General features: G+C 41.8%; 1 protein-coding gene across 9 annotated transcripts in view; it reads right to left on the reverse strand.

Annotated features, from left to right (window-relative positions):
• The window catches only part of lilli (AF4/FMR2 family member lilliputian), a 370,515-nt gene that overhangs the window by 6,905 nt on the left and 341,455 nt on the right, over window positions 1-22,155 (reverse strand). For all 9 annotated transcript variants that reach the window (XM_076368250.1, XM_076368249.1, XM_076368251.1 and 6 more), the window contains 3 exons: window positions 2,619-2,676; window positions 2,292-2,344; window positions 436-964 (listed from right to left, as the gene is read on the reverse strand). In XM_076368250.1, coding sequence (XP_076224365.1) covers window positions 436-964; window positions 2,292-2,344; window positions 2,619-2,676 — 640 coding nt within the window. The remainder of the gene's footprint in view (window positions 1-435; window positions 965-2,291; window positions 2,345-2,618; window positions 2,677-22,155) is intronic.

Raw genomic sequence — 22,155 nt, forward strand, 5'->3', positions numbered from 1 at the left:
AATTTCATAGTTTTACTGTATGAAATCAAATGGTGAGTGAGAGGCACCTCTCGAGTGCAAGGGTTAATGCAAGACACGTAGAACAAGAGAAAACCGTCAGATGTTTCCCCAAAATTTCCAATGACTACAACTGTTACATTACACGATTCTGAAATGCATCACTCTACGGAATAAACTTAACACACTGAGCGCCGGCCCTTGAAGGAAAAGTACACGTAGAATAAGTAGAAATTGTGTCATTTCCTAATGAATTATTAACGATAAAGTAGTTACATCATAGCTAAGAAATAAATCATAGGGCAAGAGGTTAAGTCGCCGGCGCTCATGTGTTAACGTACATATCCCCACGAAACAGACGAAAGCAAAATTGCGCAAGACCTCATCAAATCTCCGAATCTCCAACAAACTCCTAAAACTCCAAAGATCAAGACATACCTGCGTCTGCTTGTTCTCCGTGTTCTGTTCCCCATGGGACGCAGCCGTCTTGTCGAAGAACGATCTGAGGTTCCACCTGGTTTGGTTATGCGTCGACTCCTCTATCGCAGGCAGCGGCTCCTCGATCAGATTGTCGGTCTTCGGCGACACCGAGGGTGGTGTCGAGGGTCCCTTCGTGGGCGGAGGACTGACCTCGTCCTCGGAGTCGTCGCTGCTCTCCGAGCCGGACTCGGACCCGGAATCGGAGCTGGAGCTCGCGCTTCCGGAGCTCTGCGGCGCCTGGCCCGGCGGGCTGGGCGGCCTCTGATGGTGCATCGTGGGACTTGGCGAGCTCTTCGACTGCAAAGGGCTCACCGGCGGAGGCGACAGCGCCTGTTTTGGCGTCACCTGCTTCGGAGGAGTCGGCGGCCTCACCGGGCTCAACGGCCTCGGCGGCGACAACGGTCCCACCGGCGACAGCCCCATGGGAGACATGGGCGCCAACGGCGGCGGGGCGGGCGTCATCGCTGGTATCAAGGGTGTCGACAAGCTGGAAATCGGATATTTTTGTTAACGCATTCGTTGGGCAGTTTTCGATGACTTCTAGTTTCAATGGAATCTCTTGAAAGCGTGGGGTAAGTCTGGTGAGATGGCGCAGGTTTTTAAATATTGTGTTATGTATGTGGTGTCTAGAATTTTTATTATATTAGCCACAATTGTATGTTACTAATGTAATTAATCTTACATATACAATTTATGTGATTAGCCTTTTAAAGGCACCATTATATCTACCCCCGACCGAACATTGTAAGGTCGGGGAACATTTTTTGAAAATAAAGCGCTTTTATCTAGAACTTTTAGCGTAGGTTAACACTAGGTTTACGAAACGCGTGAAATTGAGGCATATTGGATTTTAGAAATATTATTTTGTAAATGTTTGCGCCGATTTTGATTGATCACACTGACATGTACCCCAATTACCTACTGTCGAATCTCCAGTTTTCACAATCTACATAAACGAGCATCGATTCTTTTAGGAATAATAGAATGAAGTGTACAATAAATGTCTCTAAACCTAGTGTTAAGGGTTGGGAATTGACATTCAAACGAGAGCCATCTCACTTAGAAGTACCCTAGATGATGTTTAACCCCTTAACGCACAGTTTTCTTGAAAAAAACCGGCCAAAAGAAATCAATCTTGATATACTCCGCTTTTGTTCCATGGAAAAAGGCTATATTTTATTCCTGAATAAATAAGTGTTATAGCTTACGATCCCATGTAAATGATAAATATCAATGAAACAATTTTTTTTCCTTGCTTCCACATTGTTATTTCCAATTCCCGATTATATTCGAGCGTGAAAAATTATAGCAGCATAAAATACAACGCCGCTCGAATTATCTCGAGTGTGCACAGTTTGGCCTGTTTAGCTCGAATTAACTCGAGCATACAAGTTAAGGGGTTAAGTGATAATTTAGTAATGATTGTTTTGTGTCTGGAGTATAAAGAACATAGGGAAACAATAGAAACTAAAGTAAAATATGTGTCGAGACAAATAGATCACATCCGATTAGTATCTTCGATGTTATTGTTACTGCAATGTGTAAGTTGAGGAACTTCGGATGTTTTCTTTCGCGGAGTACCGTTGAATAACAATCTCTAGATTATATAATTTCCTTGAAATTCGATGGAGGAACAGATTGTTCATTGTTACAGTAAATTAGTTAGCTCGAAAGTGAAACTTCCGACAGCTCGGACAAGAAAATCAGGATTTCTATCGGTACGTTCGTTAAGGAGCGTGGAAGTGTATCAATGAATCGATTGAAGTGCGATTGCGGGGCTAATTAATAATTGCACGCGGAGAATCGGTACTTACTCGACCGTGAGGTCGGGGCTCCTGCTGCCCCTTGTCGTCCGTGACAACGTACCCTGCGAAAAGAAAGACCGTAACGATTAATCAATTAATCCTGACCGGGTCGTCGTGATCGCTCACCCCTATCCGTTCGACTCGTGTCGTTTATTCGACAATCGATACATCGCTCGGCAATCGTACTAGGTTCTGAATTCGTTATGAACAGAATAGCAAGCGAGACCAAAGGAGCACACAGTATTAAGTTGTACATGAATTTACACTACGGAACATTGGACACGCGCCCATACGCTCAAGTTTGAATCTGGTTAGTTAATTCGGGGCGTTAATTACCTTGGTCGTTTCATCCTCGCTGTCCTCGGACAACAGCAGATCCGACTTCACCAAATCTCTGCAACAGAAAATTAAGGAATACGTTAGTATACTTTATTCGATGAAATTATTCGCGAGTGCAATCGAGTTTTCAAATATTCGTTAATATTTTAATTATATTTTAAGGTTCAGTTAATTATAAGCTTCAGTTCTCCATTTTGAAACGGGATCTAAGAATTCTCAATATATATCAATAATTCAATTCTAAGAGAGATGTGACTCACACCACTTGATTTCATACAGTAAAACCATAAAATTTGATATTTAATATTATATTTCCCATAATGCATCATTTCGAGAAATATTCAAATAAAATAGCTTTGTTGAGATTTTATCTCATCAGAGAATGTTAAAATATTTCTGGTGAAAAACTTCCGAGTGCAAAGGGTTAAATGTTTCAATGAATCTTAAAGAAACCACCCTAAAATTATTCGATATTCCACAAATCCAAATTTTCTACTAAGGAAAATAAAAGATCGAAGAAACACAGCATTTCTCATTTTCGCTAGGAATACTATAAAAATTAGTCGCAGTTGCCGATAGATTACAAAACAATCTGCAGTTCTAAGTATTAATTGAGTGAACTATAGTAATTCGATTTGGTTGGAGTCACCGGAGACCCCATGGCATTCGACGTGTTGAGGAAAGAAAGGGAAAAGTGGGAAGTCAAAGAAAGAGAGAAGTGAACAAGAAAAATAACAGACAAAAGAGACAAGGAACACAGTGAGAATATGAAGGAAAAAGATAGTCACGTTCTAACTGAATATATCTCTGTCGTTCGAGGAATGAGACTGGCTAACGAAGTCGCCGATAAAAAAATACCCGAAGGGAACAAGAAAGGGAAAAAAAGAGGGAACGAGCTCGGGCGGATAAGAAGAGCGGAACGCTCTCGATTAGAATCAACAAGAAGAACGTACGCGGGGGAGGGGCGCGAACGCGTGCCGCGGCAACCTGTAGAACACGAACGATGCGAGGCGAGGTAGGAACAATCGTTCATTGATCTCTGAAACTGCTGTTTCACGCGCGCTTCGCTCGCCTCCTCCGACGGTTTCTTTGTCACCGTGCGCCGTGTTCCTGTTCCTCCGGCATTCCCAGCTGACGCTTTCACTTTCCTCTTCCGCGCGATCGGGAATCGAAGACAGATCAATCGGGGATTTATCCGCTGGCACGGGAAACGCGATCATCGGTTTCCCTTTTGAAAGGTCTTCGCTTTGGGACCCCGCACGCTGCGAAGGGTTTCTGAACTGACGTCGACGCGGCGTAATTTGTTGATTCGATGTTGCCAGCGTGTGATAAGTAGGTGGGTTTTGTATTGAAAATTTAGTTGTTTGGATTTTTTGATGCTTGAATTGTTGAATATTCAGATGATTTTTGAATTGTTGAATTGTTGAATTGTTGAATTGTTGAATATTCAGATGATTTTTGAATGTTTGAATTGTTGAATATTTGGATGATTGAATTTTTGAATGTTTGAATGCTTGAATGCTTGAATGCTTGAATGTTTGAATTTCTGAATATTTGTATGTGTGAATTTTTAAATATTTGAATGTTTCAAAATCTTAATATCCGTATTTTCAAATTTCCAAATATTCTAAATATTCAAAATTACTCCTAAAAAAAATTCAAATTTCCAATTGACCCCTTGCCATAGGATCCACTTTGCCATTAACGATTTACAAAAGGAGCAAAGTACATGCTATCGTCACTGATAACCTCAATCACCAACGCAACCGCGTGTACCTGAATATTCGTCCCGCATCTACGAAATAAAAAGTTGATTGGCTGTCAGTCAGCGTAGAACGAAGAACAAAGGGCTCAGGGTTCTAAATTAGATGTAATTTAGGGGTATAGCAGTGATAGAGGGATAAGAATCCGAAGATAGCCGAGTGGCTCAATTGGTCAGGATCAGCAGAGATTCCTTCGCCCCCTATTACGTCTTAGAAGCCCATTCTCGGGGTGTCTGAACACCTCGTAGCTCTACCCTCCGGAGATACAGCTTTCGTCCCATTTGGCAAAAAGAATTCTGTCGGGCAACCCTTAACGGGCTGCGCCCTATTTAAGGGTGTCGGTCTATATCCGAGTAGACGGATCCTTTTTCCGCTCTAGTTAAGACTATCCTGTCTGTTATCCAAGCAGACAGCTCCTTCTCCCCTTTTTTGTCAGCCTGCCAACCGGTCACCAGAATTCCTCTTCCACCCCTTCAATTTCTATACAATTAAAAGTCATCGTCGGGAGAACCTAAGGCGAACGGTGTCCTCGTTCATCCGTTCCGCTGACATATCGTACTGTTAACCCTCTATGGGCCGACTTTTTCTTCGTGATTATAACGAAATCTATGCAGTGCAAAATTAACCCTTTCGATTTTGGAACTAAATAGTTACTTGAGTACTATGATGAATATCCAAACGAACTGAAAATAATCTATTGTTACAATTTTTATAGAGATTACGTATCAACCGTATTAAATGTTCAGTAGTTCTAGTGTCAACCATTTGCGTTGACGTTAGTTCATTCAATTACAACTTAATATGACGCTCTATTTATTTATTCAAGAATATTTGGAAGTCAGTGAAATTTTACCTTTAAATGGCATAATTGTGACGAATGTCATTTCGGCGAGATGAAATGATATTTCGAAGCTTAAGTCGCCAACAAATGATTTAATTATTCAAACAGCAAGAGATCAGCACGTACTTTCTGGGTTTTCTATTATTCAAGCAATTGGTGTATGATTTAGCTTCGTCTGCTGAATGTTTTGTATATTTCAAAGAATCTTCGTCTGCAAAGCGTTAAACATTCGGTAGTTCCAGTTCGAAGTGCTCTTGGTTTCTCACTTTGAGGTTCACGTCATTAGTTCATTCAATTACAACTTAATATGACGATCTATTTATTTATTCAATATTTGGAAGTCAGTGAAATGTTACCTTTAAATGGTACAATTGTGAGACTACAAATAAATATAGAAAAAATTGTTAAAAGGTAGAGGTTGCAAAATAGAATGTCGAGTATGACTCGACATAGGACTGCTAAGGATTAAGTAATATTCACTTCGAATTCGAACGAACCGAGTAATACATACATTTGTTGAATCACGTTGAAAATATTCACGACGAGCCTCGCTCGTTATTGTAGGGCAAGGGGCTAACGAAGTTCCTACGCGATCATTGGTCAGGCGGCCGGCGAGTCACGCATTAAATAACTCGCCGGCGTAAAAATAGCCGGCGCACGTCCGTATCAGAGCGTCCCATTCACGGGGACCGGCGCGATACCGCGTTTATCATCGAGCAGGAGAGAGTCACCGAAATATCGACATCCTGTCCGGCCACGAATCTCTCTATCTGCTCGCGTTTAAGTCGGTGACCGGCGTAATCGCGCGTGGAACTCTCTCGAGGGTCGTCCAGAAACGAGGAGGAACGAGGAAAGAGCGGAAGGAAGAAGGAGGGGCGCGGAGACGAGGGTCCTTTCACCCTCGATCGAGGAGCGCGGGCCTAAAGCCGCGGAGATGCTACTCGAAGAACGGACCAAGTGTGCGGTGGCTGGTTATGAGGACCGGCGAGGGGACCATGGGAAATACCGAGGAAAGTGGCCATAGAGCAACCAGAAATCTGGCAGATGGATTCTGTGTATTTTTAATTGGCGGTTTAGATATTCGATTCGTGACTCGGTGAATATTAACCCCTTGTTATACAATGACGAGGGAGACTCGAGATGAAGATTTATAGAGTAATTTAACAATCAATGTTACCCACGGATCAAAACAAATATTTTGCTATCATCAATGTATTATCTTCAAATGAAGTTTCCACTTGAAGTAGAAGGGAAAATTTTGTTGCAGTTCTTCCAAATTGTCGATGGTAAAATATTACACGAGCTTAGTTGCGAAAGTAATAGTCAAGGGGTTAATTATATTCTTAACACTAGAACTATCAGTCAAAATGACTGGTTTCGAATTTTTTGGTTAGGTATTGATATCTTCGAAGCATTGAATATTCGAAATGATTTTGAAAATAGTTTCATTTCAGTACTGTAATGAATATCTGAAGAAACTGAAAATAATCTATTACAATTTTTTGAATTGCATATTAATCGTATCAAGTCGTATACCGAGATCAAAATTTCATGTAATACTAAGTTGCAGACAAATGATTCAGCTACTCGAACAGCAAGAAACCAGTACATAATTTCCTTGTTCCATGTTATTTAGGCATTCGTAGTGACTTGACAAAATCTACAAAAGGTTTGTATAGTTCAGAGAATCTTCGTCTGCAAAGGGTTAACCGACATTTCAATTTTGAGGAATATCAATCTTCGTTACTAATTTTAGCTACCAAAGAGATTTAGAACTTGGAGATGAATATTATATTTAGTATAATGTAATGATTATATAATATATAATAGTATAATAGTATAATCCCCAAAAGCAAGAAGCAATTCGAACAACCGTGAAGTGTGTCGTCATCGGATCAGCTTCCTCGAACTCGTACACGCATCGTTCGCCAGCGAAGAGGTTACCATCGAATAACCCAGCATTATTGACCGAAACCGAGAGGAGAAGACATTATTTATTGAATGATCCGAAGCAGTAGAGACGAGGGTCCTTTCACCCTCGATCAGCGAGAGGCTTCAGCCTCGGAGACGCTCGCTCGAGGAACGGCCGGAGCGGGGGAGGCATGGAAAGCAGCGAGGGAGAGGGAGGCCAGGAAGATAAAGCGGGAAAGCACGTGAAGCGCCGAACGCGGATGTGCCGGGGGTCGTCGACCCTAAACACGCTGTCCTGCGTCCTCGTCGGTGCCCGTCGATGCGAGCCGTGCCTAAGGTCGCTTAGCGCAGCGGTTTACAACTTTTATGCTACTGCGCTTCTCTGAAAAACTTCCTCCTGCGCCTTTCTATTTTAACTAAAACTACCGGATGGGAAAATGTCCCATTCCAGATTTCCTCTCTTCGAAATTATTAGAAAGATATATGTTCCTGATAATGCATTAAGGAAATTGATTTCGCAATAGGCGAACTGAATTGTAAATTAATTAACACTAGAACTACCGAGGATTTAATACTGACATGTAATCCCTATAAAAATTCTAACAATTATTTTTGATTTCTTCGGACTTTCATTATAGTATTCAAGTCAAAGCTATTTATTTTCAAAATCATTTCGAATATTCAATGCTTTGAAGATATCAATAATAAACAGAAAAACTACGGTAGTTGGCTCTGCTATAGACACAATTTGCATCAGATGTCACGTAACATTACTCTCAAACTGTAAAATTCTTCTTTCTATTCGAATATAGGAAATTGACAGAACAAATTAAAAGACGTAAGTCCATGCATACTTGTAATTTTCCTCTTTCAAAGCGAAATTTTAGGTCCTCGAACGTTTCTCTATAGAAATGAACTATTGCATTTGAAATGTTCGGAGTGCAAAGGGTTAATATAGAAAAGTCTGCATAGCAGTATTCTTATCGCTTCCACGGTGGAGTGAAAGACAATTAAAAAAAGGAGATGGGTGAAGGTGGAAAATGCAACGATCAAATGGAACCGCGATGCCCCGGTCCGATTTTATTGATTTATTAAACGAAATCGCGTCGGAAGTTTTGATTGACTTCAGAACTCCGCCGCGGTCGACACGGAAGCCCCGCGGAAAATTGATAAAACCGTGGGACAGGGAGGGGCGTGATGGAAAGCGCGAACGATCGATCCACCGAGCGCATGAATTCTGATTCGTTTTGCTGGCGAGCTCCCGATAATATCGCTTTTGTTGTTTTTCCTTGCTTTTCGGCGGCGGGGGCGCCGGTTTTTCTTGGTTCCTGAGGTTTATTGTTGATGTGGTCGGCGCAATTCCGGCGTGCCTCTAAAATGTGATCCAGCCTTCGCTGGAAAACGAGTGTAACATTCGTTTCGTCGCTGGAAACCGAATAACATTCGAACATTTGCTGGAAAACGAATATAACATTTCGTTTCGTTGTTTCATTACGAATTAGACGTATAAATCACTATGCGAACGATTTAACCCTTTCAAAGTTATCGCACTTTGTAATGAACAATGTTTCACTACTTCAGTATCTGACGAAATATTAACCCTTTGCACTCGAAAGTTTTTCACTACAAATATTCAGTATTCTTCGAAGAAATACAGACGATGTTCTTTGAAACTAACGAGGAAACATATAAATTAAGAAGGAAAGTTATTTTATTTCAATAGTCCATACATTGATGCATCATACAAAGCTTAGTATTATACATAAGACTTTATAATTTTGCAAATCAAACGAAGTGGTGACTGAGAATCACCCCTCGAGTGCAAAGGGTTAACTTACGCCTAAAAAGAACTATAACCTCCTGCATCATCTTCAGTTGAACTCGTTCAATTAACCCTTTGCACTCGGAAGTATTTCGTCGGAAATATTTAACATTTCCTAATCTAACAGACATTTTCTGAGATTAACTCAAAGAAATCCCAAGTGAATTGACAAAGCTGTTTTATCCCAATATTTTACACACCGATGCAGTATACAGTTCAATATTGAATATCAAATTTCATAGACTCACTAGATGAAATCAAGTGTTGACTGAAACTCACCTCTCGAGTGCGAAGGATTAATTTAGAAACTGTTGCAAAAAACCGTATTTGATGAAATGCAAATAATTGAAGACTTACAACGAAAGGAAAGGCACGTTAAGCGAAAGGTGGGAGATCTCATTCGGTCGGCAAACGTTAACGCGAGCGTGCGCTGCGGGCAGAAATTATCAGTTTACCTACCGGAAGCCTATTAACACTTAAAGGACCGTTCGCGGAGATCATCTCGTCCCTATTTTCACTGTACGGCCAGTTATTAAACATTTGAAAATATTGCCGAGACGTTATCTGGCCGGTTTCCCTTCGTTTCCTCCGTCGGATCAGCGCTATCTTTATGCCTGATAAAATCATAATTACTGATAAATTCATTACACTTGTTCCCAGGTTTATTTACTCTTACGGAGGAAGTTGCTGATCGAGGTTGCAGATACACGCGGCTCTTCCAGCGTTAACAATTTTATTTCGTGTTCGCGGCGTGTCGAAGAGGTTAACGAATCTGTCTCGATCTCTCGAGAGGCGATTCTTCGGCATGAAAATGCTTATAGAATCAACACGTCCACTGTCATGAGAATTTTGCGCATTCTATACGATATTCCTTATTCAATGACGATTTAACAATGACAAATCTTGTCAATAAATTGACAATTTATTTTCCTTTATATTGCGATACATTTCGAATACAACCAAGATTGTATCAAACTGTTGATACAGGGGAATAATGACTGTGAACATTGAAATAATGATTCCGGTGGAAGATGTTTTATTAAAAGACGTTAGATGCGACTTGTTGATTCACGGTGGTAATTACTGTCGCAGAAAAACTCGACGAGAAGTTCTTAGCTCTTGATCAACGAGTTCCACCGGCTGAATAAATAATCGCTGATAGCCGGGCCATGAAACGTGCCGCGAGAATTGTTGTAGTTTTAATATGGCCGGCGCTTCGCGGCTGTGTACCGCGAGCGTTTTAAACAGTGGAAACTTAATGGGAACGGAGGCAGAATAATTCTCCTAAATCAGATTACCGTAGATTACCGTAATACTATTACCAATATTCCGATCACGGTGAAATTCAGCGGCTGATGTTTTAACGCCTAATCCTGTCTGTAACACGCCCGATTCGGGTCTATACTATATTTTCAATGTACTTTCTACATCGTATCATCCCCTTGTGTTTCGTTACTAGAGTTGTAGGTTTTTTAACGACGTTCGATCTGTTTCTACGTGGAATCGTTTCTCGTGAAGTTCGTACTAATATAGAATGACTGAATTAAAATAAATAAAAATTAACCTTCGGACCTGATTTTTATGTAGAATCACGGTCACTTATCTAGTAATGATGGACTGCCATTCAATCTGTCAATAACGATATTTCAAACAAAATAGTGATAGTACATTACTTTGTCATAGAAATAGACTCAAATCGAATGTGTATGTGATTGCTTATCGCAATTTTAACCCTTTGCACTCGAGAGGTGATTCTCAGTCACCACTTCATTTGATTTGCAAAATTATAAAGTCTTATATATAATACTAAGCTTTGTATGATGCATCAATATATGGACTATTGAAATAAAATAACTTTCCTTCTTAATTTATATGTTTCCTCGTTAGTTTCAAAGAACATCGTCTGTATTTCTTCGAAGAATACTGAATATTTGTAGTGAAAAACTTTCGAGTGCAAAGGGTTAAATATTTCTAGTAAAAAACTTTCGTGTGCAAAGGGTTAAATATTTCTAGTGAAAAACTGCTAAGTGCAAAGGGTTAAATATTTCTAGTAAAGAACTTTCGTGTGCAAAGGGTTAAATATTTCTAATGAAAAACTGCCAAGTGCAAAGGGTTAAAATTCCACGGAGATAAAAGTCGCGTCGCCTGTGTCTCTAAATGACAGAATGTCGGACTTATTGGGACCGCGGCTGGGTATCGTCGATATCGTTCGATGCCGGCCGCTCGAGGCATTAATTCCAGAGGAAAACGGTACAAGGGTAATCGCCGGCTGGAATCTATTTTCATCTGTCACCGCGCTAATGCGGCTCGTTCCGGTGATCGCGCGGAAAAAGGAGCAGAACCTGTTTGCCGGAGGTTTCTTTAACCTCCCGTGATCCTCCGGTTTGCAACGGAACACCGGCTCGTCCCGCGGAACCCGCCTGCGCGCGTAAGTACGCACTTCGTCCGCCATTAGTCACCGGTTCCGAGGAAATTGGACATTGAAGGGTTGACTGCGAGGCGGAGGTAACACGTTTTTAACGCTGAAACTGCCAGGCGCGGCGAAATCAGGCATTCATGATTCCTTCTTTTTCTAGTTATTAACCTTTTGCACTCGGAAGATTTTTGTTAGCAATATTCAACACTCTTTCATAAATAGTAGACGCTTGTGAATAATTTAATCGATAAATTAAGGGACGAAAGTATTTTAATTTGATACTTGATCAAACTTTATAATTTTACTGTATCAAACCAAATGGTGATTAAGAGACTTCCCGAGTATAAAAGGTTAAGATGGCGGATGTTGCTTTGAGGAATTATTGAAGAAATTGATTAGTAATGCGCAAATTGAATTTTGAATGAATTAACGTCTCATGGTCAGTACACGTTACAAAGCAGTGGAAATGTAAAGAAATATCAAAATACATGAAAATGACCACAAACTTGAATACAGCTGAATATTTTACCTAAAAATCAATACAGTTAATGAGCAAAATATCACCTAAGTTTCCATGATATGTAACTGAATATTCTATCTAAAAAATCAATACAGTTAACCCCTTGCCGTACAATGAGTGAGACTCGTGATGAAGATTTCTAAACTAATTTAAGAATCAATGTTGTTCATTACCCATGGATCAAAACAAACAACTATTTTGCTATCAATGTATTATCTTCAAATGAAATTTCCTACAAACTGTCGATAAAATATTACACAAACTTAGTAACGAAAGTAAATAGCCAAGGGGTTAACAAGCAAAATTTGAAGTTTCCGTATCACGAATCACATTAAATACTAAACACTGAAATCAACAAACCGCAGCGACATTTCCAGCGAAAAAAGCTTCCAGGGAAAAAAAGGATCCGAAAGAATTGAATTCGGTGTACGCGAAGGGTTAACCCGCGGCGGGGACGCGAGGGGCGGCTGCGGTGGTGCGTGTCGACAACCGCGGCAAGAAAGACCGCGCATCCGGTTCCGCTGGGAACGAACGCGAAACGTTTCCGGGGGGAAAAGGCGGAGGGAGGAGAAAGGGGACAAGAGAGCGCCGAGAAACGAGGAGGGGACGAGTGGATCGCGGAGCGAGGGGGTTGGTAAAGGGGGTGGCAACCGGCCCGCGAGCCGACTGCCCTTTCATCGAATTAAACGCTTTGACGACGCGCCCGTGTAATTGCCAACGCAAAAGAGAGAAAGCGGAGCGACTGAAAAATTGCGCGCGAGACGCGCGGCTGCCCTGTGTGCCGGCGGTTCGATGGAATATTTTATTCAAAGGCCAACGCGGTGCGGCGCGGATTTTTGTTGAGTTCGCGGTCCGAACGCCGATCTATTTTCATCGGGACGATTCTTCGACCGAGAATATTTTCGATGGACCGCACCGGGGATGGTGAAAAGGGACTCGGCGACGGGCAGAAGCGGGAGCGTAATTAACGCGAGCGAAATAATAGGGAAGTTGGTGAAATAATGGGGCGGGCAACTCTTCGCCGAGGACCGGCTCGTTCTCAGCCGTTTGAGTATAATGGCTGGAAGACTCGAATTAATCGGGGAACTAAGGAGGGATTTTATTCTTGGGTAAATAGAGTCTGATGGGCAGACACTTTTTGTCGGTCACTTTCGATGGTGGTGTTGGGATAATGCTGTGGAAGGGTGATTTAATTGTTTAGAGCTGCGTCCTGGGATTTGATTGTTGAGGTAAGATTGACGAGATGGTTCGTAGAGGTATTTTTTAAAGCGATGAAGTGGATATTTTGTATTGTTATTGTTGCTCGATCTATATTAACCCTTAAACAGATAGTTTTGTAATTTATCAGCAACTGCAATTTTTATGGTATTTCTAGTGAAATTGAAAAATGCTATAACATTCCTTCGATCTTTTAGTTTCCTTAGTAGAAAATTTGGATGTGTGGAGAATCTAATTTTAGGGTAGTTTCTTTGATTCATTGAAATATTTAATATTATGCAATATTGGGGCCTTGGAGTTCAAAGGGTTAAGGATTTAGTGTTATAGATGAAAATTCGAAGATGAGAGTATTCTACAGTCTTCAATTGGATCACGTGGAGAACTATGAGAAATCACTAATGAAGTAAACTCATCAACAGTTAAATAATTTAACATGTCAAATTGACTCATTCCTGAATTGTTCATTCAGTACAGAAAGCTATTGTGAAAAATTAGTAAGGAAGTTGAGTTAACAATGCCCAAACTGGATTATACGTCAGTTAGAATTCTAATTGTAATTTCAGCCCTTAGCAGTCCTATGTCGAGTCTACCTGTTTTAACAATTTTTTCTATATTTATTTGTGTTCCCAAATATTCTTGAATAAATAAATAGAGCGTCATATCAAGCTGTAATTGAAAGAACTAATGACGTAAACCTCAAAGTGAGAAATCAAGAGCACTTCGGACCGCAAAGGGTTAGAGTTCTTACAGAAGAATTCGAGGAAGTGAATTCGACAGCACAGTGACTGTAATGTTAACGAGGCTTCGAGTCGCGAGCAGCTCTGCGATAGAGATGCTGCGCGCACGAGGCCACCCATTCAGCCGGCTCGCTTGAACGGACAATCGTCCGCGTCTATTATCTATCAGCCCGTTTAGCTACTTCTGGCACGTGCTGCTACCGTCTATTCGGCTTAACTCGACCCGGTTCAGCTGCGCGAATCACGGCGCGCCGAAGCAAAAAGTGCTATCATCGCGGGAATTAATTAAACCGGGCAAACGCCGAGAAGCACGTAAGCAAACGAACCACTTAGCGCCGCGGTTTACCTAATTACGGAAACCGAACCGCCGCCAGGGGATACGAACAGAGGGAATCGTTGAAAAACACTCGAACCCCGGTTCGTCGCCGGAAGACGGTGAGAGACCGATGATTATCACACGGTCCTAATTGTTTCTTGTGAATCCTGCCGGAGGACTGTCGGCTCAATTGATTTTCTATTATTCGGTGCTGCGGTTTGCTCGAACTAGAAGCGACAGGTTTGAGAAGATTTCGGAAGAGGTCTCTTTTTGCTGTGGGACGGTTGATTAATGACGCTGAGGTAGCAAGTAATTAAACAGGTTGGCTATAGTTGCTTCTAGAAGTTTGCAAGCATTTTATGAGTGTTCTTGGTGGATTTGAGAATGGCAGTCTGGTTGTGGAGGATATCTATTCTTCTGAGTTTTGAGGACTTCAAAATTCAGATTTTCAAAGATCCGAAGATTCAAAGATTCGAAGACTTTAAAGTTCAAGGAGTCTAGGACTTTAGAACTCAGATTCAAAGACTCTAGAAGTCTAAAACTCAAAGACTCAAAGACTTCAAAATTCAAAGACTCTAGAACTCAGAGATTCAAAGGTTGAAAGATTCAAAGACTCTAGAAGTCTAAAACTCAAAGAATCAAAGACTGAAGACTCAAGGACTCAAGAACTCAAAGACTCAAAGACTCAAAGACTTAAGAACTTAAAGACCCAAAGACTCAAAGACTCCAAGACTCCAAGAATCAATAACTCAAACACTCAAAGCTCCAAAAATCCAAAGACTCCAACACAACGAAGTTCCCCGATGCCCAAAAAGAAGAGTAAGTAACAACCATCCGGACGCTCAATATCACCCGCAACAAATTGACACGACCTAATAATGGTTAAATTGTCGCGGAGTCCATTTTATAGGAGACAATATTCCCGACACTCGATCCTCGAAATCGTCAAAGCCACTCTCCGGAGGAATCTTCGGGACAGGCAAGGAGAGTGAGGCAGAGGAGGAGGAGGCAGCGGAGGCAGAGGAGGCAGGTGAACTACAAAGGTTCGTGGCAATCACGGGCAAACTGCGGCCGGAGAGACGGGAGGAATTAGCAAAGCGAGGAGAGACCTATGATCGCGGCAGCGAGCCACGGCTGTCGCAGTCGAAGCAATTTCCAGCTGGAAGACGCCCGTGATTGCGGCGACGCGGCGTTTCAACGTTGTCAAGTTGCATAATAATTAAACGGTGCAGCGTTAAGCGGGTCTGGGGTAGCCGGCTGGTCGATCCGAGCGCAGGAAGGACAACCGGGTTTACATTCATCGCTCTTGAGATATTCAAACGTAAGCTCTGACCTTTCGCAAATATTATCCAGCCGGTATACGCCGCTGATACGTCCTTTGACTCGCTCGCGAGCAACGCGATCGATCGCGAGCTCCTCTAACGTCCGTAAAACGTTACGACGGCTTTTTACCTTAGAGAAACTGGTTCACTCGTCCGCGACGGAGGTAACTAGACTACGGATCTTTATGCAGGATCACAGTTTCCTCCGGTAATTTCGCGATACAGCAGTTAAACGGTTATTCATTCCTTCTGTTATGGATTTTAATGGGATGATAATAAGCTAACGGTACTTTTAGATTCCCCGGGAACTTCTGTCGTTTTATGGTCGGCTTACAAGCGTGAAAACGGAAGCTCGGTAACTAAGCATCCACGGTACGCGAATAGCGGAATAATAGAACAAACTTAACTAGAATTTCAAATATAGACATCCTGCTTGCTTCAATAAAACTCAATCCTTAAACAATATTTCCTAATCCAATACCAAACCTCCGCAACCCTTCAAACCTCAAACTTCCTCCCAAAAAGATCTCGTATCAACGTTATCCTACAAAACATCAATCAACATTCCCAACGACGATTCACTCATCTCATCGATCAACTCGACAAATCGATACGTCAATCAGAGCACCAATCCAATTCTCAAGTCAACGATCAATTTACCAAACGCATCGGTGCAACGCATTTCCCGAAAACATCGAGCAGCGAAAACCTCGGCGAAGAATCCCCCTAGTGCGGTTCACGAGTGCCGAGCGCGCGATAGCGAGGTTCTGGTGGCCATTAAAACAGGGACGATCGGTCGGAGGAAGTGTGGACGGCGGGGGGGAGAGCGGGAGGAAGTGCAAGCGCGGCGGAACGGAGCGGCAGGGAGGGAAACGGAGGCCGGAGGGAGGCGAACGGAAAGCGGAGCGTAGAATTCCACGAGGCAGAGACTAGCGGAGCTGCCTGTTGCGAATAACTTCGGAAGCTCCGGCGTGTGTACCGGCGTGTTTCCCTCTAGCCCTCCTTCCTCCCTATTTCCTCTCTTATTCGCGCCGCGGAGAAACCATCCCCCGGACTGTCTCGTCCCTTGAACCACCCTCCGCCGTCCATTTTCCTCGTCGTTCGCTCGTCCTGGCGGAACTGTCTCTCTCTCGAGCCAGTTTTTAACCCCCGCAGACGCGCCACCCTGCCGCGCGCGCCTCGGCTACGCGTTCCGTCACCGCGTCCTCTTCCTCCCGCGTTCCGCCCGCAAGTGTTTCTCAACCTTTAACCCTTTGCACTCGAGAATATTTCTCGAGAGAAATATTCATTATTTTTTGATGAAATGTCAATGATATTTTTGCTCTTGGGTCAAATCGAATGGCGACTGGAAGGCGCCTCTGGAGTGCAAAGGGTTAACTTGCGCTGGAAAGACGTGGTACACGTCGTGACGTTTTTGTTCCAAATTTGGGATGAATATTGACGTCGATAGCCTTGTTGGATTATATTCCAGGTTGTTTTAACCCTTTGAACTCTGTAGGCTCCAATATTGCACCGGTTGTAATATTCAATATTTTAATGAATCTCAAACTAACCAAGAAGAATGATCTATTTCGCAATGCTTATTCAGGATGAATTTAGTTTAGTTTCATTGAAGGTTAAATGAATGTTGTTTATGCGAAGAGAAATTGGAAAGTAATACTATTGTTAATCGGTAGCTATTGCTGGTCGATATAAGTAATGAGCGTAATTCAAGTAATCACATTGTAAGCCTATAACCGAGAATCGAGCAGTAATCATCGGGAATTACTGACAGTAATGGAGTATTAATAACAGACATGTACTCTCTGCGAATGGCTGTCTAATTTCGTTAGAAGTAGCACTTTCAACGAGTAATTATATCAGAGATTTCACTTCTATTACTTTCACCGTCATTATTAATTACAACTATCATTTGTATCATTCCACTATTCCTTAACACTATTCCCATCGCGACCAGTCAAATGACTTTTCAAAATTTCGATTAGAATTTTCCTAAAATATGTGTATAAAACATTTTTCCTCAAATATGCGTATAAAACATTTTTCAATATTCACACCTTTTTTTCTTGTTTATTATCTTCATTCTATATTAACCTTAATTTTATTCACCACTTACTTAATTTTATTCACCACTTCCAGTGCAAAATGAAATAAATCAACAAGATGCCAATATACTGATATGCGATTTCAAGGTTACATTAATCAGTAACACTATTTACAAAGCCAGTTACAGCTCGTTACAATCACCACGGTGGCTGCAAGGTTGAGGAACACTGTCCCAGTGTACTCCGCTTTAACCCCTTATTGCATCCCCTTCTCCGCGATTCGACTGTCTCTCCCTTCTCTCACCCTCTACCCTGTTCCACTCGCTGTCTATGTGTTTCCGCTTCTTCTTCCACTAGTTATACGCCATCTGCATCCCAGTCACCTCGAACTGCACGCCCTTACACACGTATATCCGTGCCACTGCTACCCCCCAGCCCGACGGAGCCACCCCTTCTTCTTGCCAACCGGTGCACGCAGATCCAGCGCCTCCGCGAGGGCGCCGACGATTCGGATATTCCTCGCGCAACCTTCCTCGAACCCCATCGCGGTCTTTCCGCTGCGATTACAGTTTGATGGAGACACGGGCGAACCCGATACGTCGATCCGTGTCGCTCCAATTATCCGGAGGGTAATCACGCAACGAACATTCGCGAGGGTCGAACTCGGAGACGAAAATGATGCGATTTAGCGGAATCGAATTGTGCGATGGATTAACCCTTTGCACTCGAGAGGTGACTCACCGCTCGATTTGATGTAGTAAACTTCTAAGGTCATATATAATATTAACCCTTTGTACTCCAGAAGCTTTACCGGAAATATTCAATATTTTCTGAAAAGATACAGATGAGATTTTCTTAGATTGAATAAATCTCATATGCATCGAGGAAGAGAACTATTTTCAATATTTCGTACATTGATGCATTATACAAAGTTTAACCCTTTGCACTCGAAAGTTTTTCATTTGAAATATTCTATACTTTCTAATTAGTTGTAGACGAAAGTTGTTTTGACACTAGACTCATATCTAGAATTTAAGGCTGTAAGTAATTAAATTATATAAACAAGAGATTGAAGCACAGTTCCCTCTTCTCTCATATTTAGAAATTTCATGTATAATTTAGTTCCTTTCGCTGGAATTTTTGAATATTTTAAACGACCCTCCCCCGGAAGGGGTAACCTATGGATTTCTTCAATTTCTTAATACTAATAAAAATTCTTTTTATGAACCACATTATGCAGAGTTCTTTAGTACTGGAAAAGAACTGTATCCGTTCCTCGGTACGAGTAGTTGGACTGCAGCAATTTAAATAAGAGCTTCATCATGGTATTAGGATTCTAAGGGTTGTCTAATTATTCATTAAAACAATTGTTACAACAGCTCGATCCCTGACAATTTCAAGACAATCGAAATTCTCGTAACCAACTAGAACTATTCCAACTCCCTCGTTCGATATTAATCAACGTTATTTACCATCGTCCACTTATCTACCTACGTAAGAATCCAAATAAACTTATCCCACGTCGGTAGTCCCAATTAGATCTCAATGAAACATAAGGAAACGCCGGGGATCAAAGAACGCGTCTCCGAGCACGCCGGCGTTCTTGCGTTCACGCAAATCGCACGGAAAACCTTGAATTACGGTAACAAAAGGGCGCCTCTTCACGGATCTAATGGAATAAAGTGCGTTTCCTCTGTTCAGCAGTGCTTTGAAGTTTTCAAATACTTCGACGGTAAATTGAGCCCCGTACTCCCCCAAAGGAAACGAATAATTGAGTATTATTAGACCGAGAACCGACCGCAACAGATTCAGACGTCGCGCCGGTAAAACGGCGAAACGGTAGAACCCTGGACAAGTTGTATATGCAAATGTATACATCGTATACATATATTACTGGCGGAAGAGGGGTTGAGGAGGAGGGAGGGTGGAGGAGGGAGGAGGAGGTAGAGGGCGACCGAGCCACCGACTCGTTTGGCTAAAGGAGACATCAAACTTACCAACCGCCTCTTGACTAAAATTTCAACGCGTTAGAGGGTGTTTTACCTGCTGGCTGGTAACTCACCCACCCCTCGCTCCACCCACAGACCACTACCCTCTTATTCGAACGCGGCGAGGGCTTTAGCTTGTATGGTTTTAACGCCGGTTGAGCTGAACCGCCAGATGTATCCTAATTTAGCGCCGCACGAGAGACGGAGACCGAGAGTCACGCGAGTGCACGGATTTATGGAAGACACCGGGTATCTGTTTTTCGGTTTCTTCGCTTTGCATGCGAGGATGTCAATGCATGTGAATTATTGCTTTGGAGAAAATTCAGGGGTTGTGGTCGATGAAACGGGTACTTTTGGACGTGAGATGCTTTGAATGTTTCTGAAGTTTTTGTATGGGGTTATTGGTGTCGATTGTTGATTTTGGGAGAATATTGAGAGTCGGTGTGGATTTTTGATTTTGGGAGAATATTGAGGGTTGGTGTGAATTGCTGAGTTTGGGGGAATATTGAGGGTTGGTGTGGATTGTTGATTTTGGGAGAATATTGAGGGTGGGTGCGATCGTTGAGAGTTGCTTTTGGACGTGAGACGTTTTGAATGTCTGATGGATATTGTATGTTAATGATTTGATGTTTCCGTGGAACTGGAAGAACAGTGAAAGATAGAGGAAATGGAGAACTGCTATTCTTTCCTTCTAGAATTTTTAATGACAATAATTCTCAATGTCAACATATTATCAATGTTTCCAATCGTTCCTCTTTCAACACTCAGTTCTTTCAACACTACAGAGTTCAAAGGGTTAAGGTGCATAATAATTACAAAAAATCGAAATTCATGCAGCTTATAAATTTCTAATTTTCATAGTATCCCTAGCGAAAATGAGAAATGCAACATTTCACCAATCCTTTATTTTCCTTAGCACAAAATAGAATAAACTGTACAATAAATGCCCGTGAACCTAGTGTCAAGAGGGTCGCCAGCCGTCAGCTTCGAGCGCGAGAAGTCGAAAGAACACGGCGAATCTCGCGGGGTTGGAGAGCAACGGGAACACAGGATGGGGGTAACGAGATTCCTCCATCTCGTCGTTTGAAACCGAGCCGGGAAACCAGTTAAGAACGAGCAAACGGAGCCAGGGAAGCGTTGGGTCGGGGAAGGGGGGTGGGGTGGGTCCTACGATCAACGATCCCCTGATCCGACTTAATCCGCGACTTAGTTAACACCGTAGAAAGCCGCGGCGCGTCCTGACTGATCGGAGGTAAAAGCTTCTTCCTGTTCGCCCGATCCAAGTTCATCGGGAGACGGATGCAGCTGTTTGATCAATTGCGTTGACGCTCGGAATGGCGAGTTTGCGGATAATGGAGCACTGTTCGACACGGTGGCTGCCGCTGCGGTCACCGGTCACCGGCGACGCTCGCGGTGCCTCGGAATCGTTGCACCGGAATGGATGATTATTGAAGATTTTCCATTGTAAGGAGGTAGATTCGAACGGTTGTATTGGAGCGATCTGCTTCGAGAGAATTTTAATGTAGATGCTATTGTAAAGAGGATTTTAATGTGAATAGTATTGCAAAGAGGATTTGCGGAGATGGTATTGTGGAGAGGATTTGTGGAGATGGTATTGTAGACAGAATTTGTGTAGATGGCGTTGTACGGAGAATTTGTGTAGATGGTATTGTAGAAAGAATTTGGGTAGATAATGTTGTGAAGAGATTTGATGTAGATAATATTGTAAAAAGAATTTGTGTACATGATATTGTGAAGAGAATTTGTGTAGATAGTATTGTAGAAAGAATTTGTGTAGACAATATTGTAAAGAGAATTTGTGTAGATAATATTGTAGAAAGAATTTGTGTAGACGATATTGTAAAGAGAATTTGTGTAGATGACATTGTGAAGAGATTTGATGTAGATAATATTGTAGAAAGAATTTGTGTAGATAATATTGTAAAGAGAATTTGTGTAGATGATATTACAAAGAGAATTTATGTAGATAATATTGTAAAGAGAATTTGTGTAGATGACATTGTAAAGAGAATTTACGTAGATAATATTCTAAAGTAAAAACTGTCGTGTTAAGTAACTGAGAATTAGTATTGGCAATATTTGTTCATTTAAACAGTTCCACAATATTGGAATAATTTATTACCTACACTTTGCAACTGTATTTATACATTTTAATCGTGTTTCGGTGTACCGTTTGTCGCGGATAAATGTAAGAAAATGGCCACCGATGTTTCCCCTTTGATAGTATTCAGAACGGATAAATGTATATCGTAGCAGGATTAATTATGCCCACATGGATATTCATAAAGGGATCGCGAAGGGATTCGGTTAGCAGGTTAAAAGGGGCTTAATTTATACAAGAGATAGTATCATCCCCTATCACACAACATATGAGTCAATTTAATATCTACAGACTTTATTGGGCGACATTACGTTCCATCAAAAATCGTGATAAAGTCTCTTTGATATTTTTTAAAAAACTTCTACGTGGATGTTCGCTTCAGAAAATAAATGATGCGATTGAAAACATTGTAACAATATAATTCAAATGAACATATACGTTTCGGTTGCCAACGTAAGGGTTACCGGTAACGATCACTGGCAACAGCAATATTCAATTTCACTTTGGCTCCCT

Source organism: Nomia melanderi, chromosome 6 (genome assembly GCF_051020985.1).
Source record: "Nomia melanderi isolate GNS246 chromosome 6, iyNomMela1, whole genome shotgun sequence".
Taxonomy (NCBI): domain Eukaryota; kingdom Metazoa; phylum Arthropoda; class Insecta; order Hymenoptera; family Halictidae; genus Nomia; species Nomia melanderi.